Source organism: Salvia splendens, chromosome 10 (assembly GCF_004379255.2).
Source record: "Salvia splendens isolate huo1 chromosome 10, SspV2, whole genome shotgun sequence".
In the NCBI taxonomy this organism is placed as follows: Eukaryota; Viridiplantae; Streptophyta; class Magnoliopsida; order Lamiales; family Lamiaceae; genus Salvia; species Salvia splendens.
The window spans coordinates 1,918,189-1,944,402 of NC_056041.1; the positions used below are offsets into that span (position 1 = coordinate 1,918,189).

A 26,214-nucleotide genomic window follows, 5' to 3' on the forward strand; every position below is an offset into this window, starting at 1 on the left:
CAATTCATTTTTTACCATAAATGGTAAATAGGTCTCACATTCTACTAACCCACTTCACTCACATTTTATTATAAAACCAATATAAAAAAGTGAGTCTCACATTCCATTAACTTTTTTAACCAACTTTTCTTTATATTTCTTAAAACCCGTGTCCGATTGACTCTTAATCGGAGACAAAGGGAGTAATATTCTTAATGATGGATGAGGGAGTACATATTTTGGTCCAATCAATCTCAATCACTTACTACATTGGCCCATTGATATATGTTGATCGTAAGCCCAATAAAATCTATGTTTTGAAAGAAGCCCCAGTTTCCAAATTTAGAAAGAAAAAAAATCTAATTTATTTTAAAGCATGATTCCGAGCCAATCTGCGCGGAGATTCTCAAAATGGGTAATATTTATTTAAAAATCACAAAAAATTGTTAAATTCTATATTAGTTAATCTCATAATTTCATGAAATTTCAGTTGACCAAAAAACATAATTTTGTATATAGATAGATGATTGATAAATTACGATTTAAAAATTAATAACATAACCAAAATCAAATTTGATAAATATCAAATTGGAAAGCCCAAATTCTTGTGGTGTAGAGCCCAAGTTAATTGGGCCTATTGAAATCCGTATAAAGGAGTTGCCTTCAATAATTTGATCGCTCTTCGTCATTCTTCAGTCATCAATCTCACTTCCCTTTATTTCTATCTGCAAAACCCTAACCCTACGCCGGATCTCTCGCCTTCTCTCTTCCCCCTTTTCCGCCTTATTTCCTCCGCTTAGATCGCTAATGGCGAGCTCAACTGAGCCGACAGCTCTGAAAAGAGAGGAAGAGGAGGAGGACGATTCGAAACCGTCGGCGGAGGACGAGGATACCGGAGCTCAGATTGCTCCGATCGTTAAGCTCCAGGAAGTTGCCGTTACGACAGGCGAAGAGAATGAAGACGTTCTCCTCGATTTGTGAGTAGTGTAAATCTACATTTGAGTTCAGTTATTTATAGTCGAATTTTGATTCCAGGTGGTCTGATGTTTTGGTTTTGTTATTCACTGTTTAGATTTAGGATGTGAGTAATCTGATTCAAAATTTTGGATTGAAGTAGAATGTCATTTGTGCGATAAGCTGAACATTTGTTGTTTAATGGTTGGTTGATGCAATGGATGTAGGTGTTATATTGTGCATTTGATGGAATGGATGTGTGATATAGCACTATAGCAGTGTGATTGGATTTAGGATAAAGTAAATTGATAAATGTGATATTCATTCTGTCAAGGTGTTCTTCCTTGCAATTGATGTTTTTGATCTAGGATTTGGATGAATCTGTGTCAATGATTCATAACACAGCTGGAATTTCAACTCAATTATTTTTACTATTGTTTTCTTCTTGTGCTTAAAAGAATTGATGCGGTAGAATGTGCTTATGGGTGTTTATGGCAATTCCGTTTGTATTATGAAGTTGGAATTATTTGATAATAAATTGTTTGTTTGTTGGTAGGAAAGCAAAGTTGTATAGATTCGACAAGGAAGCTAACCAATGGAAAGAGAGGGGAGTAGGGATGGTGAAGCTACTCAAGCATAAGGAGACCAGCAAAATTAGGCTTGTTATGAGGCAGAACAAGACTCTCAAGATCTGTGCAAACCATCTTGGTTAGCAAATCACTTTTTTCTTCATGAATTTTTGTGTGAAGTTTGTTTCTTTGTTTAAAATTTAATTGATAAAAAAGGATATTAGGAATTAGTATTGGTGTGAGATTTTTCACGTCAGACTGAAATGTATCTTTTCCATTTCAATTGCAGTTCAACCCACAATGACCGTACAAGAGCATCAGGGGAACGACAAGTCCTGTGTGTGGCATGCCGCTGATTTTTCAGATGGAGAGCTAAAGCAGGAGACATTCTGTATTCGTTTTGCCTCAGTGGAGAGTAAGTTGCTCTACCTTTTATTGCTGAAATGGTTGTTCTTCCCCTCTTAAAGGCCAGTATGCACTTTGATCTTTGTTTTGTGTTACTGTCTAACCACTTACCCTAGCAGATGAATGTATTGTAGTTTCATACATCTTCATTTGATATTGGCTTAGTTATATTTAAATGGTGTTTTGGTTTGTGTAATTTCTGTACTATACTGTCTTGTTAAATGCATGCCTAAACTATTACTTAAAACTACTTTCCATACAAAATTATGAATATGCCATCATCATTAATATGGTTAGAACTTGAACCATGGTGAAATGATATTTCGTGACTTGTATTGTTGTGTTATTTGGAATTGCCATTTAGATTTGTTCATGTTCTACATGTGGAATAACTTGCTCCATTGTTATGGTTGTTAGTCATTTATCTTCTCTTATTGGAATTAGTTCATACTGCCGTCGTCCCTAGTTAAATGAGGGATTTCTTTGGGCGTGATAATTAATAACATTGTGTTTAGTGAGTTAAATGTCGAGAGAATAATGTATGAGACATTGAAATATGAAGGATTGAAAGTATTGATTTTTGCTATTAGATGAAATGTATTACTTATATTGAGTCGTCCCAATAAGGAATACGAATAACTTACTTTGGGACGGAGGGGGTAGCTTAAAGGCAGATGTTAACTCTCTAAGATTTTCTTCTCCCACTGTACTACGTCTTGAAGTAACTAACTTCTGATACGTTTTTTTTTGTATTTGTTCAGACTGCAAATCTTTCAAAGACAAGATTGAAGAAATCACAGAGTCTCTGTCAAAGGTCAGTGTAGAAAGTGCAGAAGAAGCTGATGCCGCAGCCAATCTCATTGAAAAGTTGAGCGTTGAAGAAAAAGCCAAAGAAGAGGAAACAGAGACAAAAGAAGAGGCGGCGCCCAATGCAGAGAAGAAGGATGAGACTGAGAAAAAAGAGGAAAAATCTGGCGATGACAAGTAGGGAACAAAACATTGCGGTTTTCTCGTCCGAGTTTTTGTTGGCCGTGGTTGAGATACAATGATAGATCGAGTGAGTGAGGAAAATCCCAAGATCAGAACAGAACTAAAATCATGAAAACTAGTTTGTGGTTTTTTCGTAATGTTGGTTTGTTTGCTGGTTTTGGTTGTGGTGTCAATTGATGTGTGTTTATAGTTTTTAAGTTTGTGTTATCCTTCTTGTCATCTTTGTTGGTATATCGGTTGTGTATTGCGAAACTTTTACAGGGTACTTTACCATCGCTGCCTATATTTTGAACATGGCCGTTGATTAAAGTCTTTGAATGCTTCCGCCTTTGTTACTCTATGTGCTTATTTATGACGCTCTGATTTTGAAATCCAATCTTGTTCTAATTAGAGCACCTGAACATTATGATATTATGTATTTCCTCCTGGTTAATGCGGAATTATAATTTTTTTGCTCAATGATTACAAAATAAGTATATTTTCCCTTCTAAAATAAAATATTAGATTATAAATTTTGATTTTCCTTTTGTATAAAATTTTGATGCTGAAAGGACATCATTATACGGAATGGGCCATTGTCGATCGAGTTGCATTATTAGTAGCAAGACTGGGACTAAGAAGGCTTATATAAGGGTTTAGGGGCGCGACGTGGATAAAAAATGAAAAGACAGAAAAAGCCATTTTTATATTGAAATAGGACATTTGTTCCGAAACATTTGAAAGATACCAAACTTGGTCAAAGAAAAGTCACAGCATGAATCAAAGACAATAATACAATATGTGATATAAAATGGCATAGCATTACAACATAGAAACAACAGTTTTCTCAAAACTGAATCTGGCAACATACACCCTTTATAGCTCACTCACCTTCATGCTGTGAAAGCTTTTCCACAGGCGCCGTGACTGGAATGTGGAGGGGATGTGAAACCTAGTTTGAGGAGAAATGGCTAAAGACAGTTTGCCAAAACAGCATTGTACACAAGGGCTGATGATGTATTCCTCAGGTCTACGCTTGAATGGATTTGGCGTATATGTACATTTTCAAAGCGTATGCTGGGCCGTTCAAGACTGCAGCTTGACCTTTGAGCATAAATAGGAAATAACTGGCCGATTCTCCATTTTTTGGCTTTTTTCCCTCATCAGATTGGAGGCAGTGCCAAGCAAGTTCAAGTAAGAGACTTCCCCGCCCATTCTCTTTGTCTTCGCTTTTCCTTTGCCTGCATTTTGTTAAATTTCTCTTTCCCTTTCTCCAGAAGAGGATCATGTACTACATAATCATTGGGATCGTTGCTCCGCGACATATTATTCTGCAGAACAAAGAAAAACTTCATGTCAAGAATCTAAGGAACGATAACGAACATATGTTTCTGTAAGAGGATCAGGAAATTCATAGTAAGGCTTTGAATTTCATGCAATGACACATGAGAAACTTGGACAGGATCAATTACCTTGCCAGGCTCAGGAGCAAACTTTAGCTCAACCCCCATCCATCCAGACACATCTTCATCTTTGGCACCAGCATCATCACCATTCGATCCTTTGAATTTGGTTGAGAAAGCAGACTTAAAGTTCTCGAGTTTGGCTAGGACCTAATGCAGTATGCACATGAATACACAAAATTATTAAAATTACCAAGCTATGGAATTAAGCAAAGCAGCTGAAAAGGAATAGCACAAGAGCCGTAATATAATGAGAACAAAAATATTATGTGCTCCTGTGGTTTTATGTAGATCACTACTGCTACCGTGCTACATTCTGTTAAATCAATAGACAGTTCTAATATAACTATGGCACATCATCCAGCTTGGATATTGTTAAGAATATTAGTATTATGTCCCACATCGGTTATGTGACATAGCCTAGCTTAGTGTTTTGTACTATATATATGTGGCATGTGTTGAGTAATAAAATACACCAAATACACTACTACTTTCTCTACTATGTCCATTTACTTTTCCGCTTATATCTATATTTTACTGTTCTACATGGTATCAGAGCGGATTCGAATCCGTCTCTAGAAAATTAGGGTTTCCACAAAAAAAAATGAAATTAGGGTTTCTGCCACTGCCTGCTCTTCTGTTCCTACTCTGATCAACTCTACCCGAAATCTACAACTACTCTGCTACAACTGTCACTACTACCCTGCATCTACTACTTCTGCCATGCATCTGCTACTTCTGCTACAACTGTCACTGCCCTGCATCTGCTACTTCTGCTACAGTTGCAACAACTGCCATACAACTGCTACTCCTGCTACTCTGCTACAGCTGATACTAATTACCATGCATCTGCTACTTTGCTACTTTGCTACAGTTGCTACTACTGCTCTGCATCTGCTACTTCTGCCCCATAGCTGCTACTCTGCTACAGCTACTACTACTCTGCCTTGCAGCTCTAATTATGCAACAGCTGCAACTACTGCTGCCCTATAGTTTCGGCTACTACTATTGCTGCCGATGTTTGAGGAAAAACATTTTTGAGAATTTTGTACCAAGCTGGACAATATAGATGTTCCAGCTTGAGGGGGAGTGTTAAGAATATTAGTATTATGTCCCACATCAGTTATGTGACATAGCCTAGCTTAGTATTTTGTACTATATATATGTGGCCTGTGTTGAGTAATAAAATACACCAAATACACTACTACTTTCTCTACTATGTCTATTTACTTTTCCGCTTATATCTATATTTTACTGTTCTAAAGATATTATGACAATTTTATCTTTCCGTCATACCATCAAATTTTGGGTCCTTTTCGTACTTTGCATTTTTTTCACTTCTCCCCTCGTCCACAAACAGTACAGATCCATACTGTCCTTAGGTAGCAGATTCCAGTAACGCAAAATAAAACTTATAAACAATGTCATAAAACAAAAAGAACTTAGAACATACATCTTCTTCATGTCCTTGACGCCTGCGCTTTTTCTGCTTGTGCAGCTGTCTGGATCGTTCTGCTTCTCCAAGCAACTGTAAATCTGCATCTGCATTATCCAAGCGCTCAGCCCTAGCTTCAGAGCCTACTCCTTTTTTCTTAATTGACAACTTATCTGCTTTTGGCTTTTCATCATGTTCATCAACTCTGGACCTGGCAAGTGCAGGTCAAAGGTCTTAGGGCCAGGATCCTCATTAAGTTCACCAGGTAACAAAAAATGAAAAGAAAACATTAAATGCAGCTACTTGTCGAGTTATACAAAATTTATCACTTAGTATTCAATCAATTTATCCTTGTCGGTGAGCATGGCAAATATAGCCAATGGAGCAAACAGGTTTGTTAAAGAGATGCAAGGAAAGGGAAAAGGTTGAATTCCCTTATCAGCAATTTTCGGCACTGACGAGACCGAACAAATAAGCCCTTTACAAATCGGCATAAAAATATTAGGTAAAAATTTCAACAATGGTAGCAAGAGAAAATGGATAATCAAGTGATACATATCCATCGACTGGGAAAAGAAAAACATACACTAAACATATAATAATCATACCTAGATGCAGGTGGAGATGTTGCCTGAGAAGCCGTACGCTCTACTGATGCAAAAAAAATGAGTTTAATTATTCAAGTCCAGTCAAGTAACCAAACTATGACTAATCAGATACTATAAAAAAATTCACTCACCATTGCGCAAGTCTTTCTTAGTTGGCTTGTCTCCTATCTCCTGCCTTTTTCTTAGTATCTGCTGACGCATTCGTGCATCGAAGCTGAGCTCATCTTCATCGCTATGATCAGGAGAGTCAGACGTTCCAGCACCTAAATCTTCTTTATGCTGTTTCTTTGCAAGAGCTTCCCTCACCATTAACTGTGATTCCCTTGATTTCTGCTCTTCAGCTGAGTTCTGCAACAGATAAGTTGCACCAGATTTGCATGGATTAAATTATTGTAATTGAGAACACTGCATGTGCACTTGAATCTCCATGATAAAAATATGAGACATCTAACTTAAGTATCCCAAAGGCAGAGAAATGAGAATGGTAAGACAAAGTATAAGAAATAAATTAGATTCTCTAACCAGAAGATTGAGAAGCCCTCCGTTCAAGATTTGGCATTGCACTACAGTTAGCAAATATGAATTTATGATAATGCTCTTAATCATTAAAGCTAACAATTTGGTGCACGTTTAACATTTAAATTCGTACCCTCCGGATCTTATATTCTCAAGCACTGAAAAGACAATTATTGGAAGCACAAAGCTTGGAGAAATACTAAATTCAAAGATTCTACCAACACTATAACATCATTACCAAATCTTTTTCGAGGCCATCTTTTAGGAGCCGGGGATCATTCAAAACGTCATGACTACTTTTTATTCTAGGATTGGCAGCTAAAAGTTCCTTCTCCTCTTCTTCAGCTTCGTCCCCAAATGAAAGCAAGCTCAGTTTTCTGTACATTAGATCATATAAATCATATTATATTACAACTTATAGAGTAGAAAAGGAACTGCTGAGAGCATTATTATGTTCCTCATTGAGGTTCAATAATCCTACTTGACAGCCTTCTGCTTTGGCTCTTTCTTTTCAGATAGTAGTGAAGACGTTGTAGAGATTACCCTTGGGACCATGTCATCAAATGGATTCCATAGCACCTGAAGCAGAGTTGCCAAAAATTACGTAACTGAACAAAGTTACACAATTAAACAAAGAAGCTTCACCAAGACAAACTAATACCTCAGCAGAAAGAATCTTAGGAAGAGGGTCCAGCGGCCTATCATTTTTATCACACTCTACTTCACTCAAGGTTAACAGGTTATATATTGAATCTCCAGTTATCTGTTAAAAAACAATCAGATTAACAGTCAATGCAAGATGGGAAGTATCAGAATGTGAGTAATACATGAAGGGGCATAAATTACCTTTCCAAAAATTGTATGCTTCTTGTCAAGCCAGTCACAACGATCCAATGTTATAAAGAACTGGCTGCCATTTGAATTGGGTGTGTCAGGCTTATTTGCACATGCAACCAAACCCCTGTGCTTAAATCGTAGGCGAGAATGAAACTCATCTGAGAACCCACTACCATAAATACTCTCACCACCTGTTACATAAAATATGCATACTTGTCAATTCAAAGCATAAGGCCACAAAAAATTCAGATCAAAGAGCCACACATCATGTCAAATAAATCATGTTCTTGGCTTCTATCTCAAAAGCCATAATATAATAAATAACAAGACGTTGGGGAACGCATATTTAACTTCATGTTACCAACTAACTTCCAGGAGAACAAACAACACAGAACACTCCACATATGTAATAACGCCACAAAATGTGAGTTGCATATACTGTATACTCCTAATTCATACGTATCCCTGATAATGAAGTTGTCAATATGTCAACCACTCAAAAAATAAAAAAGTGAGAACAGCCAAGTCCAGAACGTATCCATACGTCATTCCAACGTAGCTTAAAGATTGCTAATGACACACAACCCACATTGAAGCACTGCAAGTCTGCAATATGCATAAACTAGTATACCTAAGTTCTGAATTCAAACAAAGTGCACACGGATATCTTCACATTAAAACTTCCAAGAATTACCCATCGTTCTCTTCCCTGTTCATTCCAAATTTAAACAACACATTCCAGCTCAGAACTTCACACAAACAGTTAATATACAAAACTAGCATATCCAATCTCTGAATTCAAACAAAACGCACTCTAACACTGTCAGCTACCCATCATTCCCTTCCATCTCCATCACCAAATTCAAACAACGCATTTCAGCTCAAAATTTCACACAAACAGCTCATAATATCAAAAACCAAAACCCGAACAAATTAGTACCTTCTCCAGTTGCGGTGGGATCACCTCCTTGAATAAGAAATGACTTGATCACGCGGTGAAAAATAGTGTTGTCGTAGTATCCTTCGAGGCACAGCTGCACGAAGTTGCGGACGGCCTTCGGCGCCTCCTTTGGCCACAGCTCGATGTCAAGGGACCCCTTCGACGTCGTCAATATCACCTTCCCTTTCGTCGGCGGTTCCAACACGTACACCGTCGACATTGTTGGTTAGTTCCCAAATGAACTATCAATGGTGGAATTTTTCCGATTCAATTGGCGTCAGCGGTGTGCTGAATTTGTGATTGGATGGCAAACCCCCCCTTGTTCTAGGGTTCAAATTGGGGAGGCATATATGTGAAATTGAAATTCTGGTTCGAAACGACGGCGCTTCAGGAAGTTTTGGGCCTTTGCATGACTACCCCCTTAATAAGTTGATAATTTCAATTCTCCCCGTATTTTTCTCTTATCTACTTGTATGAGTTTTCATTTGTATTTTTACTCCATTTATTTTTTACCTTCAATTGTTGTAAAAATCGTGAAATTTACTACTTCATCCAAAAAAATAGATCAATTTTACTATTTTGGGTCGTCCCTCAAAATTAAACTAATTCTAAAAATAGAAAGTTTTAAATTAATATTAACCTCACACATAATTTTAAGTGTGGACCTTACAATCCATTAACATTACTCTCACCACATTTTCTCTATCTTTCTCTCTTACTTTATCAATTGTTCATTAAAACTCGTGTTATTTACAACTTTATCTGTTTTTTGTGACGGAGGTTGTATCAAATTTTAGTTCATCGGCAATTTTAAAAATTAGTCAAAATAAGCATGAATTTGGAAAATTTTGAAATTATCTTGTAATGAAAAAAAATCAAATTGTCTTCATGTTATAGTCCCTATGTTAGTATTGCTGATAGAAATATCATTTAACTCACTAGTAGTGACTAGTGAGGCTTCATGTTTTGCATGCGATTTTTCAGCTATCATATCAGCCACAATTTTATCAAGAAAATTTGTCGCAGGATAATTGTGAACAAACTTATTAAGGAACTTGGAGAATCTCATAAACCAATGAAATATTAAACTTACAAATTCATTTTCCCAATAAGATATAGGAATTGTTAGGTTCTAAAGTTAACAAAAACATGCAACTTCTCTCCATTGGAATATCGATATTCCTTTCTTCGGATTAGAGGGTAAAAAAGGAGATGATTCCGAATTTTAAAAAGAAAAGCATATGCGAAGAAAGGTAGTATAAAGTGAAGAAGAAAAAAAGCCTGGATAACATCTTATGGATAATGACATTTTTCGAAATATCTAGTAATACATTTCAAAAAATTAATATTCATTTTTAAGGGTACTTGTCTGTAAATTATTACACTTTTGTTAACTTCTGATTTTGTATATGAACACTAAAATCAGATTATAAGTTCATAAACTATTAATTTATTTTAATTCTGTAACCAATCAAGATTTGAATAATAACATGCTTAATTATTTTCTTATAGGACATCACCCAACGTCAACCAAAACGAGGTCTAAATAAATAATTTAATTTGTCGTATTTTCTTCCATCTCATTCTTGTTTCTCATTCTCTACCGCAGTCTAATTCTCTTTTGGTATAAAACTGAATAAATGAAATTATTTAATTTATAAGTATAATGTCGTTTTGCTATTTACAATATGACGATGACGTTCGATAATATATATCAACGGTCAAAATCTGGATTGGTCGCAAAATTTTAACAAATCAAAATTTTAAATCTATATACAAGACTAAAATTTAAATCTTTAAAAAAATTAAAATACTAGATATACATAATATTCCTATATCTATCTATAAATATACACAACTTCCTAGCTTCCACGTACCAAGATTACTCGAATCACAACTACACTTCAACTATAGCAACAAAATTGCTGGAGATAAGGAAACCTTCAAGAATTCTTGCTCCTATGGAAATAAAAATGTCGGTTTTTGTTATCTCGATCTTAGTTCTAGCTTTAAAATCCGAAGGTCAGAATAACATCGCACCATCAGAGTCATCATGCATTAGCCACTGCGACACCTGCCCCGTCGTATGCTCGCCACCACATTCGCCAAAACACCACCACTCACCACCGGCTCATCCTTCGCCCGAAGAGGGCGACGAGACTGCTCGGCCGCCTCCAGTCGAGCCAACCATGGTGCAGCAGAATTTCTCCGACCCTTACTACTATTTCTACACATCAAAAGCTGCAACTCGAGCTTTTCAACGTCGTCAAGGCTTTAATATTTTTGTGTTGTCATATCTTTTCTTTATGTTGTAAATCACTTGAATTTGTGTTAGAGGAAAATGTTTCATGGAAATAAAAGCTTCTTCTTCTTCCATGACATTATTTTGAGTTTATCATAAGATATTTATCCACACCAATAATATATATAAAACTTAATCTTATTTAAACCAATAAATAGGACACTATTCAAATATACAAAACTCCATTCTTGAAAAAAATAATCGGGAATTTGTCACCTGCGCATTAAATACAATGATAGTGAGTAATCACAACTCAAAAATTAAAAAGACAATTCCCGGAAAATAGTGAAATAAAATAGTGAAATTTGGTCCAAATTGTTGCCATTCATGTCACTTAAAAAATTATCCCCCAAAATCATAAAAATTAGATTTATTTGTTGAGCATTTTTGGTGAATTTGGATATGGCTGTGGAAAAGTAATACATCGATCGCTGCCTATGAGGTAAACGATGTAGTCTATTCATAAAAAATGATGCAATATATTACTTGTAAGCAGCCCAATTTTTTAAGTCGTTTGATAATTGCAAATTAAATCAAATCTTGATCATTTTTTCGAAGTAAATCTAAAGCTGTAGAACAAACATAATTTTATCAAATTTCATGATTTTCCCTGGCATTTCCAAAAATAAACATAAAAAAGAACTACTCCAGTAAGTTAATAACCATAATAACTAATTTTTCAGGGACCGCAACAAAATTTCATAAACATTGCAAGACAAAGCTACATATTCTTCTAAATTGCATAAACACCCCCTATACTCTTGAAAATATGATGCAAGCCCAGAGAAATCTCACTAAAAATCAGATAAAATCTCACTTTCCAGATCTATAAAATACTCCGATTAAATTCAGGGCTTTAAGAATGACGGCAATGGCGTCACCCGAATCTCCGGCGAACGGCGATGTATCGGCGGAGATGTCGAATCTCCTCCCCCTCGCCTCCGCCGCGCAGCAGCCTTACGTCTCCGAGCTCCTCTCCTTCACTCTCGATCGTCTCCATAAGGTATTCGCGCGGCTCTGGTAATGCTTAATTCGTGTCTCGCATTCAGAAATCTTCGGTAGTGATTGTGATAGTTTTCTCGAAGGAACCGGAATTGCTCAGAGTAGATGCGGAGAGGATACGGCGGCAGATGCAGGAGGTGGCGGTGGGGAACTACCGTGCATTCATAGCGGCGGCGGATGCGTTGCTCGAGATCCGAGAGGAGGTTTCTTCGATTGACAAGCATCTCGAGTCTCTGGTAATTGTGGTTTTCGTTTTTATAATCTGATCGGATCTCAGAGTTATTGACCTGGCATTGCAGCTATTGCCACTGCAAACTGTAAATTATAAGCTGTTGGGGGCAGATATGGAGTGAGAATGGGGAATAAGATTGCAAGTATGCTGTAAATTGTATATTTTGAGGTTTAATTAGCTCTGTTACTAATTAAAGGAATACGTGGGGCACCTATAAATCTTAGGAGCCAAATGCCAAGGCATGTATAATTGACGGATTTCTCGTCTATTTTTTGTGGATCATGTATGGAGGATAAAGTCTCTTACTAGGTAGAGTTCATAAGCATGTAAATATGTTGGAGCAGTTAGCTATGAAAGGTTATGCCTGGATGAAAGTTTAGGATGCATATACTAGGATGGTTTAAGCCTAAATGTCACATTTATTGCACGCATACAAGCTAGATGTTGTTGACGATGATCATGTTATTTTAATATGAGCTGAACTTAGGAGATCTTTCTAGACTAAGTTGAAGTAGTAGTATTATTTTTCCCTGCTGGATGTAGTACAAAGAATGCAGCATAGGTTCTGATGTGTATATCATACTTGTATATCAAGGAGTGTTTGTTACTCTTGTAAACTGCCTATCTTTTAACCTTTAGGAAATTTATAGGGGTAAGGTATAGGCCAGTGTCTTAATATAGTGGAACGACTAAAAACTGGAGTGGGTATGGTTGATTTTTTCATTGTCCCAGTTTCCTTGTTACGAGTCATCATGCTTTTACTGAGGTCCGTAGATGTTTGAACTCTTTGCAGATAGCTGAAATTCCAAAACTAACATCCGGCTGCACTGAGTTTGTTGATTCGGCTGAAAATATATTGGAAAAAAGGAAGATGAACCAAACATTACTAGCAAACCAGAGCACTTTGCTTGACTTACTCGAAATACCTCAACTCATGGATACGTATGCACCTGTACTTGTTTGTCAACATTTTAAATTATCCAATACTTTATGCCATCTATTAGACATGTCTTAATATTTTCTCAGAGTATGATTAGCTAGCATTGTGATACAGATGCGTGAGGAATGGAAATTTTGACGAAGCTCTCGACTTAGAAACTTTTGTCGCAAAGCTTACTACAATGCACCCAAAGTGAGCTTTTTGTACAATTCTAATAGAAGAATGCAGTCCTTTCATATGTGAGCTTGTTTGATGCATTTATTAAGGCACTATTTTTGTTTTCTCTTGAAAAAGAATTCCTGTGATTCAGGCTCTAGCCGCAGAAGTTCGGCAGACCACCCAGTCCCTTCTTTCACAGCTTCTTCAGAAACTTAGGTCTAATATCCAGGTATTATATCTTGTTTAGATTAAGTTGATTCAGTGCGACCACTAAAGTTAAATATTCAGCTCTGAAGTGATTAAACTTTGCTCTTTATATTGCTTGTAGTTGCCAGAATGCTTGCGCATAATTGGATATTTACGTCGAATAGGAGTTTTCAGTGAATATGAAATGCGCCTACAGGTAGCCTTTTAATGAAATCACTGTCCCATGTGGAATGGATTTTACTAAATTTTGGTGGTTTTAGTCACCGTTAACTAAAATATTCAAGGCGTGAGTTCTGATCCATGATGCCTGGTGTTTCAGTTTTTAAGATGCCGTGAAGCCTGGCTTACTGGAATACTTGATGATTTAGACCAGAGAAATCCTTATGAATATTTGAAGGGGATGGTTAATTGTCACAGAATGCACCTTTTTGATGTTGTCAATCAATATCGAGCCATCTTTGCTGATCACACATCAGAGAGTGAAGAGAATTATGATGGTGGGCTTCTCTTTGATTGGGCCATGCATCAGATTACCATGCATCTGAAGACTCTTAAAGTCATGCTTCCAAAGATCGGTGAAGGTGGATCCTTGTCAAATATACTGGATCAGTGCATGGTGAGTACCAATGGATCAGTGCATGGTGAGAACCATTGGTAAATCACTGATGCTGTATTTATGCTCCTAAATACTCCCTCCGTCCCAAGGTAGTTGAGGCATTTCTTTTGGGCACAGGATTTAAGAAATTGATTTGTTAAAGGTTAAAGTGGAGAGAGGAAAATAAGAGAAGGAATAAAAATTTTACCAAAAAAGGAAATGACTCAACTACCTTGGGACAAATTAAAAAGGAATACGACTCAACTACCTTGGGACGGAGGGAGTATGTTTTATTTATTATTTTCATGGTTCTCTGCAGTATTGTGCCATGGGCCTTGGATGGGTTGGTTTAGATTTTCGAGGGCTGCTTCCCCCTCTATTTGAAGAGTAATATTTTTTGCCGTTTACAAATCTATCTGAGACTATGGCATTGAGCTAGCTAGCTCTTAACTTGATTTGTTCATCTTAGCAGAGCAGTTCTTAATTTATTTTCAAAGAATATGAGTAGTGCTGTTGAGAATTTTCAGGTATGATCTTCAAACAGAAGATGCCATGTTTTCAGTTACAACGCAATTATGCTCTCTTTTTTTCTCATTAGGCATATGATTTGGATCCCTATATATATGACATATATGTTTTGCTTTATCCAGTTGGTGTTGGATTCTCATCGTTGGGTCCCGTTGCCAGCAGTTGGCTTTCCTGCCAGTAGTCTTGCTGACGAAAGTCACGATGATGTTACTCCTCCGTCAAGTCTTATGGAACATCCACCTCTTGCTGTTTTCATTAACGGTGAGCTCAAAATCGACACCTTGTTTGATGTGCTGTGGCATCATGGCATTTTGGTGTTTATTGTATATCCTCTTGTGGTGGCTGCAGGCGTATCTGCAGCAATGAACGAACTACGCCCTTGCGCTCCAATAAGTTTGAAACACGTGCTCGCTCAACAACTAGTCAAGGATCTGCAGGCCGTTTCCGATACCCTACTTAGATACCACACAACCAAAATGCTCAAAGACAACGAATCCCAACTTTTCCTCAAACTTTGCCAAGCATTCATCGAGGTGAGCTCTGCTCCTAATCTGTCGATTTACATGCAGTATTATCTCGAACCTTCACATGATGATGCTGGCTCCGTGCAGGTCGCTTTCCCACACTGCGCGGCATGCTTCGGCCGCTGCTACCCCGGTGGAGCTGCTCTGATCACAGACGCCAAAAACTTGTTTGACGGCATCAGCCGCTTATTAGCAACCTCACCCTCCAGAGAACTACCAAAACCAGTCCAGAATCAAAACGCAGAGGCCAATAACGCATCAGAAAATGGCAATGGCCACACGGTCGAAAACGGGGTCCGCCACAGTATCGAGCGGACGGGAAGCTCCAGCCAAGATGAGAAGGAACCGAATCGTGTCGGCTCAGATAAGGAAGTCAAGGCAGCGGCAGATACTACAAGTGAAGAAACTCAACAACCACCCGTATTATCATGAAAAAAATAGTTACTCATTTCATTGTAATTATAAACATTTCAACGACTTTTCTTTTATTATAGTGTGAGTAATTGGACTTAAAAAATAAATTGTTAATGTTGAGCCTGCTTGTATTAGGTTGAGCCGCTGAGGTTAATTCTTTTTGTAGTACGCTGTTACACAATTAAAGCGCTAGGTGTTGTAATAATTTTGATCCTTACGAGTATAATGAGTAATAGAATGTAAATATAATTACCATTTACTATAGTTAAAGTAAAATGAGATTATGAGACTAGTAAGATTGGGCGAACCAATCAATAACACGTGTAGTTACGGACATAGACCCACAAGGCCACAACCACAAATTTCCCATTTATATTTCATTTAGCTACAAAATGATGAATCAATTTAATTGTCACCGAAATATGTAAAGCGTGACATGAATCAATTTTTCGTAAAATTAAGAGGGTTAAACAAAATTACGTTGAAAATAAGGGAGAAGAAACATGATTAATCGAAATAACAAAATTATAAAAATAAAATTAAAATTAAAATGAATACTACTTTGTTTGTAAATAGAGTGAATTTTTCAACACTCGAGTCTTAAGTAAACTCCTCTCCAGTAGATTTGCGTACAATTTTTGTCAAATTAATCCTAAAAAAGCCGCCATCTGCTCTTCACTGCATAAATTTGTGATAATAGCTGCGAATCCTATTTGATTGCAATCTTCTTCTGTTAATTCACAAAAGGTCCGTTTTCTCGATCTTGTTCAATGCTGTTGCCGATTGGTTTTGTTTTCCAGTATTTAATTAGCTTAACGTGCGCGCGCGCACACACCAATTTAAGTGGAATTGTTTGAACTTTTGAATATTCGCGTGCTCTAATCTGAAGTTTGTACTCATTTTTATGGATGCTGCGTATAGTTTATCACTTGTACATGTTTTAATTGTAGATTTGTGTTTTGCTTGTATGGAGATTTGGCAATTTTTGCACTTGCTAGAGCATTGAATAGTTCTGTTAGTTTACTGATGAATTGAAGCTGATTCCTTGCATTGCCTTCATTATTAGTTCAATGGAGTTATGGAAGATTGTAACTAGATTCATTGTGTCTGGAGTTTGTGGAACCGTATGGATTATGATGCCTCTGTTTAACCTTTAATGATTTTTACTTGTAATGCCTTGGATTGGATTTGTTTTTAGTTGTGTTCTATTTTCTGTAGTTGAGTAGGGGAATAGTGATGGCAGCCACACCGAGCTCTGGAGTAAGTGTTAGTGAGAATCAACAAACACAGCATTCGAAAATTCAAATATATGCACCTTCCAATGATGAAGTATCGGCTTTTTGGAGAGGTTGGTACTTCTTTAGCCTCTCTAAATTCTCGTTTAGTTGAGGTTTGCGTCTTGATTAAGCCGGTATTATTTGTTGGCAGATAAGTACGAAAAAGATGCCAAGAAATACTGGGATATCTTTTATAAACACCACCAGGACAAGGCAAGTCTCTAATACCAATGCAATTTCATGAGCTTAAGAAAAAGAATAGTTGTGTTTGTTGTTTTATCATGTATGGGCCTTCTCCATTGTTTCCAAAACGTATAAATTGGTTACATGATCGCTCGTCTGCAGTGCTTGAATGAGCAAGAAACGAAAAACTGATCAATTACTCGCACTTCCTTTAAGGTGCTTCGCTTGTGATAGTTGATACTAGTTTTTGGTTTTCATACTCTGTAGTTCTTTAAGGATCGTCATTATTTGGGCAAGGAATGGGGACACCACTTTTCTGTAAGTACAAATGATAGTGATTTGGTTCCGTTGAATGAAACTGTAGGTTGTAATTAGTTTGTTTCGTTTGTTTTTGCAGAGAGAAGGAAGAACAGTGGTTCTGGAGGTATATCTTCTCAATTTACTAGTTTGATTTGAATTTATTACTCGTATTTGATTTTAATACCAGACCAGTTTGGTTTTCCTTGTGAGGTTTTTGATTGATAATTTTGGATGGTTGCCTACCAGGTTGGTTGTGGAGCTGGAAACACTATCTTTCCTCTGCTTGCGACATATCCAGATTTATTTGTACATGCTTGCGATTTTTCGCCCCGTGCTGTGAATCTGGTAAAGGTAAGATCTTGAGAGAATGACACCATAAGTTTTGGCTTCTAATACTCTCTTCCGTGACATGGTTCACTATTTGCAATTGCCAACAAACTTCTGTAGACTGCAGAGAAAGATGTTCAACTAATCCATCTTTTGCCTCTCAAATTGATTGATTGTTTATAACTCGTAATATTTCAATGTCATTTTAGACGCACAAGGAGTTCACAGAGGCCAAAGTCAATGCATTTGTCTGTGATCTTACTGCTAATGATCTATGTGCTCATGTTACTCCTTCCTCGGTGGACATTGTGACAATGGTAATAGTTTCTTTTGATCTTTCTCAATCTTGGGTTGCACAGTTGCACCCTCGCACATTTTTGAATAAATTTTACTTGCATAAATAAGTATGTTGAATTTGTTTTATGTTGGCTCACAGTCAAAGCAGATTCACTTATTTTGTTTACATGCTGCTGTATAATTTGCACGCTGACTAACTTTTTAAGCAGATATTCGTTTTGTCTGCAGTTTCCCCGGAAAAGATGCCAGCAGTGATGCAAAATATCAGAAAAGTTCTCAAGGTGAGTACTCAATTTACATACTGTCTGTGACTGGTGAAGTCTTGTGCTTAATTTCTCTAACAACACATATTTTTAATGTGCAGCCAAATGGCCGTGTACTATTTCGTGATTATGCTACTGGTGATCTTGCTCAGGTGGGGACTAGTCCAAATGTGCTAAGTAGTTTTGGATTCTAGTTGATATTTTCAACCATAGATAGAAATCGGTTTTATCGTATGACTATGCTGCAATGTTACTAACAGCATATTATGGCAATATTGACAGGAACGGTTCACTGGAAAGGAACAGAAGATTAGTGAGAACTTCTATGTTAGGGGTGATGGCACTGTGAGTTTCTATTCGTTTGGGTTAATGTTTCTCAAGGTTCTACGAATAACATCGATTTCTCATATATTTGATCTACTCTGGTGCTAGAGAGCTTTCTACTTCTCAGACGAGTTCTTGGAAAATCTTTTGAAAGGAAACGGGTTCAGCATGGAAGAACACGTCTTGTGTTGTAAGCAAGTGGAAAACAGATCGAGAGAGATAGTAATGAATCGGTGAGACTTATTCATTTTTTTGGGAATTTCTTGCTAGAAAAGCATGCGTTCATGTTATATTAAAAGTTTACAACATCAAATTACAGGCGGTGGGTGCAAGCTGTGTTTCGCCCAGCTGAGACCAATGGTATTTGTGGTGGAGATGCTCCGGCCCAAGCTGGCCAAATACAACAAGATTGTGATAAACGTGAAGATGGTATCCAGGCGACTGAAATTGATATGTCAGAGGGGATGGCTGTGGAAATGTTTGGTGCCTCACCTTCCATTAAAGAGGTACTGGACCACCACTACCTTCTTTAACTCACAGGCATGTCTTTTGTAATTGCATGATCTAATCCAAATGATTATTCCTTTTTCTCGTAGAGTCATGAGGTGTCCGTACACGACTACACGTTCAAGATAAATTTGCTCTCAGGAGAGTTTCAGCACACCTGCGCATCAACCGGCTTGATGCTGTGGGAATCAGCAAGGCTGATGGCATCCGTCCTTGCCACGAATCAGAATATCGTTGCAGGGAAACGGGTTCTCGAACTCGGATCCGGATGCGGAGGGATCTGTCCCATGATAGCTGCTGCATCGGCTGATCTTGTAGTCGCCACAGATGGGGACACTAAAGCAATTGATCTATTGAAAGAAAATGTAGCATCAAACCTCAAATCATCACCACCATCATTGCATATCAAGAAACTCGAGTGGGGGAATCGAGAAGATATACAGGCGATCAAGCAACTGAACGAGGAGGGTTTCGACGTCATAATCGGGACGGATGTCACGTACGTCTCTCAGGCGATCGTACCGTTATTTTCTACCGCCAGAGAACTGATTTCAACCAGCAGCAGATGCTCAGGAAATAACAAAGAGCCTCCTGCTTTCATCCTCTGCCATGTTTTCCGTCGAGTCGACGAGCCGTCCATACTCTCGGCAGCATCTCAGTGTGGCTTCGAGCTCGCTGACAGGTGGTCCGACAAGACCCCTAGCAGCTCGGTACAAGGCATAATCGAAACGTGGTTCGCCACAAGCCCTTACCGTGTTCCATCTGCGGCACTTAATATCATGCTCTTTCGCCTTGCATAGATGATTATGTGATTCGAACGTACTATATATAGTGTTGTTATTTTACATTTTGTGATGAAATTAACCATTTTTGTGTACAAGTTTTGAGACTTTGTATTGAGGTTCATTTTGGTTGTAATTTAAATTCAAGGACATACTGTACTATGTTTTCAGTTATAGTTAGGTTGAATTATTTTGTCTTTTATAGTTTGGAGCACCAATTCAAAATCAGTAATTAAATTTTCTTGTAATTTCATTTCCAGTTCAAGAAAAAACATAGCTACATCATAGCAAAAATCCTACTATTTCAATCTTAATTTATCACAATTCTAAGTGCGTGTATTTGTTTTTTGAAGATACAACAGCTTCTATTTTTATATCAAAGTGCATCTGCAAAACTAGGGTTTCATATATTATTAATCAACATTGCCACGATGACCATCAATTCAATTTCAAATTTGTACGAAAAGAAATAATTATTGAATTTCAAATACAATAAAGTCCTGGAGAAAACAAAACCAACTTTGATGCAATACAATGAACTTTTGACTAAAATTCATGAAAATTTGAAAAAAATCAATTAAAGAATTCCAAAGTGTAACTAAAGCAGTGGTCCAAACTCTGTAAAATGAATGTAGCTCTAGTGCTGAGCTCCCATTATCGTAGAGATCATATGCTAATCTTATTTGAACACTTTGCTATTAATTAATAAATATAAGTACACAATTAATGCTAATTGATCTCAGCAAATAAAGGGCTTTATTTTCTTTTGTGATGAACAAGGGTTTCCTATCATCCTTAACCTATACAAAATAACAGTATTATTTTAATTAAGCATTAGCAGGAGTTTATAACAGTAACAGATATGATTTGATATGTGATTATCTTGCAAACTAAAACATATTTAAATAAACAATTATAGGTGTTTGCTTTCTTAGATAAAATAGAACCAAGATATAATCTATGATTAAGTTGTGAGATTATATTAGTTAGAGAGAGTTAGCTATGCTAAATTAACTAATTATCACATGATTATCCATCTAGGATTAAATTGTGGGATTCAATCGATGATTAAGTTGTTGGATTCAATCTCATGAACCAAACGCAATATACATTTTAATCTCAAGATATAATTTTGCCTACCGAACACCCTCATAGTATATAAATGATAATGCGTGGGCCAAAAGATTAAGGAATCATAAACTCATCGTCTCAAATTACAATTGATACAACAACCAAAAAGGAGCTAATTATATATGGAAACAAAGACCATCTACAATTTTATAATGTATTTAAAAACTTGATTGATCATATTAAATAACCTAGCTAGGAACCCTTTTGTGTTGAAATAAGGTTGTCCCTTCAGATTCTTCAATATCCATTAAAATATGATAAAAAGAAGTTCTTGCATTTGATCACAAAATCAAGAATTCAAGAGTATCAATTGAATCTCTTCTCTTAATCTGCAGCTGCAAGTTTTTCCTTGTCACAAAGAAAACACATAATCATTAGTCATTAAACATACATATATTTGCTCAGAACAAAGTGTTTTTTCTCTCTTTCATGTTAGTTATTCGGAAAACCAAAATGAAGAGAAAGAGACAACTTTCATGTCAATTTCATCCACAAATGGTGGAGGCAAAAATTAATTAAAGAGATAGCGATAAAAAAAAAATGGAAACAAAGTTTTAATTAGTGCAAATTATTAGCCCCCACTAGATTCAAGTGAAGATGACTGATTGTTATATTTAAAAGAAATACTACTCCACTAGATTGCAAACTTCATGACTAAGACTAGCTGATATCTTAAGATAATTTGTTTTGTTTTTTAACTAAAAAAATTAGGAAAAATCAAATAATTAAACACGAATGAACTACAAGAAGATCAACTTCTCACCAGCTCCCATCACCGAATCAGTCAAAAATTTCTGCTGCGAGAAATGGGCACAATCAAGCAATTGTGATTGATGTAAATATATTAACAAATTCAAGATATATATCTATAAAGGAAAAGTGCATAAAAAAGATCAATACCAGTAGAGTTGCTAACACCATCTCCTTGAAACTGAATTAGGACTTTTTCCCAAAAAAAGTGGAAAAACTCAAATCCACAAAACCCTAAATCAAGATTTGAACACAACACATAAAAAAGCCCTAATTAGCCTGTCAGTAACCCTGTTGTTAAAAAATTCATTCAAAATAACAATAAAAAAAAAAAGAAAACAAAAACCATTTTGCCTAATCAAGAAAATTAACATCCTGCATCAACCCTTACAAGCCCAACTCAACAAAAAATCACATAGGTTGAAAAAAAATATGCATATATATATATATAGTTTATGTGTGTGTGTGTGGGGGGGGGGGGGAGAGAGAGAGGGTGGGGTGACAGCAAGAGAGTGAGCACACATAGCTTCAAGCATGAACAATTCATGCAAGAAAACACCATTTGTGCTCACTCTCTTCTGTCACCTCCCTTACCCTTATGTATTGAACAGATTCCATTCACCTAAAATCAAAACTCCAATTAATTTCTTGAAGAAAAAACCCACCCCTCAAAACTCATACACTACTTGTTTACTATACTATACTATACTATGGAAAAAGAGAGAAGAGTAGTTGAGATATTTGGGTGTGAGGGAAAATGGTGAAGTATGTATGGGATTATATAGGAGAGCAAAGTTTAACGGTTCACATCAGCAATGACCTTTGGAATAAATGTGGGTTTATCTTTTTATTGGCCTCTCACATTATTTTATTGCTGTAGAAACCCCAGCTGTCACATTTTCACACACACTATTAGTAATGTGTGTGTTATCACCTTCCCAAACAAGAATATATGCATATCTATGTATGTATGTATGTATGTATGTATGTGTGTCACTTATCTTGCTTTTGATGCTATATTAGGTGAAATGTATCATGTATTTATAGTAGCCGAGTCATAAATTTCACGTTATGGGACCAAATAGATGTTTCACAACTTTCTCCGTAACATTTATTTCAAAATTATAACACTATAAATTAAACTCAACTTACAAAAATACAAATCTTTAAAATTCATATTTTTACTAGTACTATAAAAACTAAAGCTAGGGTATAAGTTTTTTTACAATTCTAAGTCTAACTAATTAAATAACAATAATTTTTCTATTGTAATGTTAACATTAAATTACCAAAATACAAGTATTAAATATATAACGAAAAAAGTGGCACCAGCATTTTGAACCCTAATCTTTTATTACTCTAATAGAATATGATCAAATAAGTTTCATTTAATTTAGTAGATAAAACATGTAGTAAGTCTTCTATTTTGGGAAATGATAATATGTATTCTATATACATTATCACCCTCAAGGCAAATTTGTTACTACTAAGAATTAAAAAAACATTAAGACATGTAATTTTATTGATATGTGGCATAATAATTTATGAAGAGAAATTGTATCAGAAGCCACAATTCTTGTTACACATACCAATGCTTCTTGTAATTCTAAATGTTTTACCAGCCAATGCAGATGGTGGCCTTCTGCATCTCTAAATCAGACCTAATTAAATAAAAGTATGAATTGTTCAATTCAAGATTGAAACCAATATTTATTTTCTTGTCTACGTGATAGGGTGGTCAACTCTGCGCGTGAATTTTGAAATCTGTTCGGATTTATTTATTTATTTATTAATTTATGTATAGTAGTCACGACGAAATTAATTATACAGTACTGCCATAAATCTGTTCGGATTTATTTATTTATTTATTTATTCATTTTAATTAATCTTCATATCACAACCAATTATTGTATCTATATTTCTATTTAAAATAATTGATATATATATATATATATATATATATATATATATATTGAAAGAGTGTTGTATAAATAAGTTCATGTGAACACACGTGACGTATATCCAGACTTATCAATACTTCTTTTGCATATATCTTGATTCATGGGTCATGGTTATCCAAAACATAATATATGAGAACTTTATATATATTACTGCACACATTAATAAGATAACTTAGAGTTTTTATGAAAATTCTTTGGTGCCATTGAAATCATATGAACAATTTGTAGTGACATGCATAATATATAGTATGATCAAATTAAATGAGAATCAATTTTTAAATAAGAACCAAGAACCAATATCTGTCATAGTAATTTTGTACAGATTCTAACAAAATTCTATATTCATATAGCCATATAAAAAAATATTATATGGTTATTTTAAAATGATTTTTGTTATGAGTTATGATGATATTTCTGAATATATTGTCTAAATGTTGATATATTATGTATTTTTAGTTTGGAAAATGTTTTGTTGTTAATATTTGAAAACAAAAGCACTACGATAGACTCAGAACTCGTGACTTTTCAGATATTAAAAAACACTATTGGAATGGCGTCTAGTGGAGAAGGGGATATGCCATATGACTAATCCGATTAATTAAATCATTCCTAAACCATATCTCATACTGAAATGTAAATAATATATATGTCCATCCACTCAAATCAAAGAATTTTTTGTAACACATATCAATATACAATTATACTAGCTAGCTAAGCTATCTACAGCTAGCTAGGAACAAAAGAAGGGTATAAGTGTTAGACTTTGATAAAAAAAAAAGAAATGGAAATATTATGAAACTCTAGAAGATAGATAGATTCTCCCTCCTAAGTCTCCTTTCTCCTTCTCCTTTGAATGTCGATTGAACATTTCCACAAAATGGGATCCCACTTTTTCAGTTGCCCTAAAATTCCATTTTTAGTGATTGATGAGGTCAATATTATTTACATTTTATTTTTATATTCTTTTTGGTTGAGAAAAGCGGTCGATATTTTCTAGAGTTTTTTTTTCAATTTTTTTACTTGTGCAACTTTATTAATCGATCCTCATGCATGACGTCGTTGCATAATTTTTGTAGTGGAATTTCACGAAGCTGAATTTGTTTAATGACCGCTCACTTAATTAGTACTATTTCACATTATAATTTTAGTTTATTGAATTGGATGAAACCTCATGAGTATCGGAAATAATTGAATAATTTATACTAATAAAGTTACACACTAGATAGACGGATGAGATTTAGTAGTCCAACTTTTAGTTTGAATTTGGTACTACTAATCAATAGTTTTCCGCACAAAATTAGGATATACTCCTACAGTCCTACTAATAATTTGTATAGAATTTATTGTTATATTTACTGGAAAAAAATTAATAATTTAGAGTAGGGTATATATTTTCATAAAATTTTGAAATTTTCAAATAAATATTAACTATGATGTAATTATAGTATAATTAAGTATATTGTTTTTATAAAAAATATAAAATGGCTAGGACATAATACATGGGACACTAGATCCCATCCAATAAATAAATACCAATAAGTTGTAGGATAAATAAAGTATAAGATTTTTTTGTGTAGATTGACTTTAACTTTATGAAAAGAGATGAATAATAGTAATTATAAGTTAAACAACAAATAAATAAATAAAGTGACTATTAATGAAGCGGCGATGAACAAATCGTAGATCGACATGAGTGGTATACCACCATGCGTAGATCTCTAAAGCAGCTTAAAGTATATATGCTTTTCATTAATTCATTAATTTAATAATTAAATACCATATTTAAATAATAAATTATTGATGTAAGAATATGTTCCAAATCATCTATACAAAAGGCATGTAGTGCAGGGTGGTATCCCCCCACCCACAAAAAAACCCCAACGGGGGAACCCATAATAACTCGATATAATTGGTTGGTTCAATAATCCCAATTATTATCCTTTTAATAATACCAATAAAATTATTGAAATATGCCCGTCTTGATTATGGACAGCCATATTGATTTGTTTGATAATCACTAAACTTTTCTTATATAGATAAGAAAAATCTTTCTCTTGTATGTGTAATTAATTGTGTCTCTTGTTCGATAATATACTAAATATGGAACTATTATAAATTTCAATCCAATTTATTGTAAGTATAAAAAATAGTCCAACCAGTAAGGCAGTGTGAAAGACCGAAAGATGGTTTAAAAGAGTTATGATCAATGAGACGACACACAAAAACAAAATATAAATAATATCCTCGACAAATCAAAAGCTTAGTCCACGCTAATAACATCATCAAAAGATCAAGCGGGATGAAAACCACAATCACAAATGCAAAGGATAGGTAAACCGAACCAATATACCCGAATTGGAGGAAAGGGCATAAGCTAGGTTGGTTGCTAGTTAGATTAGATATGAAAGTGGGTTTAGTTAGGGTTGGATTATCTAACAATCCATGTGATTAAAGAAGTTGATCATTGGCACACAAGTAGTATTAAATTAATTGATTATTGTACTTTAATTTGGAATAGAACTTGGTGATGCAAT

The 26,214-nt window shown here is 35.5% G+C and overlaps 4 protein-coding genes and 1 long non-coding RNA gene across 5 annotated transcripts; 3 read left to right on the forward strand and 2 right to left on the reverse strand.

Moving 5' to 3' along the window:
• Positions 1–662: 662 nt before the first annotated feature.
• Positions 663–3,232, forward strand: LOC121753084 (ran-binding protein 1 homolog c-like). Its single transcript, XM_042148247.1, has 4 exons — positions 663–956; positions 1,490–1,641; positions 1,792–1,917; positions 2,669–3,232. Exons 1-4 carry the CDS (start codon positions 787–789, stop codon positions 2,893–2,895), a joined length of 675 nt encoding a protein of 224 aa, XP_042004181.1. The 5' UTR covers positions 663–786; the 3' UTR covers positions 2,896–3,232.
• Positions 3,233–3,563: 331 nt separating this feature from the next.
• On the reverse strand, positions 3,564–9,042 carry LOC121750735 (peptidyl-prolyl cis-trans isomerase CYP57-like). Its single transcript, XM_042145335.1, has 10 exons — positions 8,676–9,042; positions 7,745–7,926; positions 7,560–7,661; positions 7,380–7,477; positions 7,137–7,275; positions 6,514–6,730; positions 6,383–6,425; positions 5,793–5,985; positions 4,349–4,489; positions 3,564–4,207 (listed from the first exon to the last, which is right to left on the reverse strand). Exons 1-10 carry the CDS (start codon positions 8,893–8,895, stop codon positions 4,067–4,069), a joined length of 1,476 nt encoding a protein of 491 aa, XP_042001269.1. The 5' UTR covers positions 8,896–9,042; the 3' UTR covers positions 3,564–4,066.
• Positions 9,043–11,800: 2,758 nt separating this feature from the next.
• LOC121750360 (conserved oligomeric Golgi complex subunit 8-like) lies at positions 11,801–15,837 on the forward strand. Its single transcript, XM_042144880.1, has 12 exons — positions 11,801–11,980; positions 12,063–12,215; positions 13,005–13,153; positions 13,266–13,343; positions 13,446–13,539; positions 13,639–13,713; positions 13,837–14,133; positions 14,432–14,499; positions 14,585–14,639; positions 14,763–14,901; positions 14,989–15,173; positions 15,252–15,837. Exons 1-12 carry the CDS (start codon positions 11,840–11,842, stop codon positions 15,594–15,596), a joined length of 1,779 nt encoding a protein of 592 aa, XP_042000814.1. The 5' UTR covers positions 11,801–11,839; the 3' UTR covers positions 15,597–15,837.
• A 339-nt stretch (positions 15,838–16,176) lies between these two features.
• On the forward strand, positions 16,177–20,040 carry LOC121753142. Its single transcript, XM_042148335.1, has 13 exons — positions 16,177–16,325; positions 16,797–16,926; positions 17,007–17,068; positions 17,306–17,356; positions 17,436–17,462; positions 17,585–17,689; positions 17,875–17,982; positions 18,172–18,243; positions 18,327–18,377; positions 18,508–18,570; positions 18,658–18,782; positions 18,869–19,055; positions 19,146–20,040. The coding sequence occupies exons 2-13, from the start codon at positions 16,815–16,817 to the stop codon at positions 19,854–19,856; spliced, it is 1,674 nt and encodes a 557-aa protein (XP_042004269.1). The 5' UTR covers positions 16,177–16,325; positions 16,797–16,814; the 3' UTR covers positions 19,857–20,040.
• Positions 20,041–21,023: 983 nt separating this feature from the next.
• On the reverse strand, positions 21,024–22,450 carry LOC121751160. The gene is made up of 2 exons (XR_006040007.1): positions 21,733–22,450; positions 21,024–21,317 (listed from the first exon to the last, which is right to left on the reverse strand). It is a non-coding gene; the product is annotated as an uncharacterized LOC121751160 (long non-coding RNA).
• Between the last annotated feature and the right edge of the window lie 3,764 nt (positions 22,451–26,214).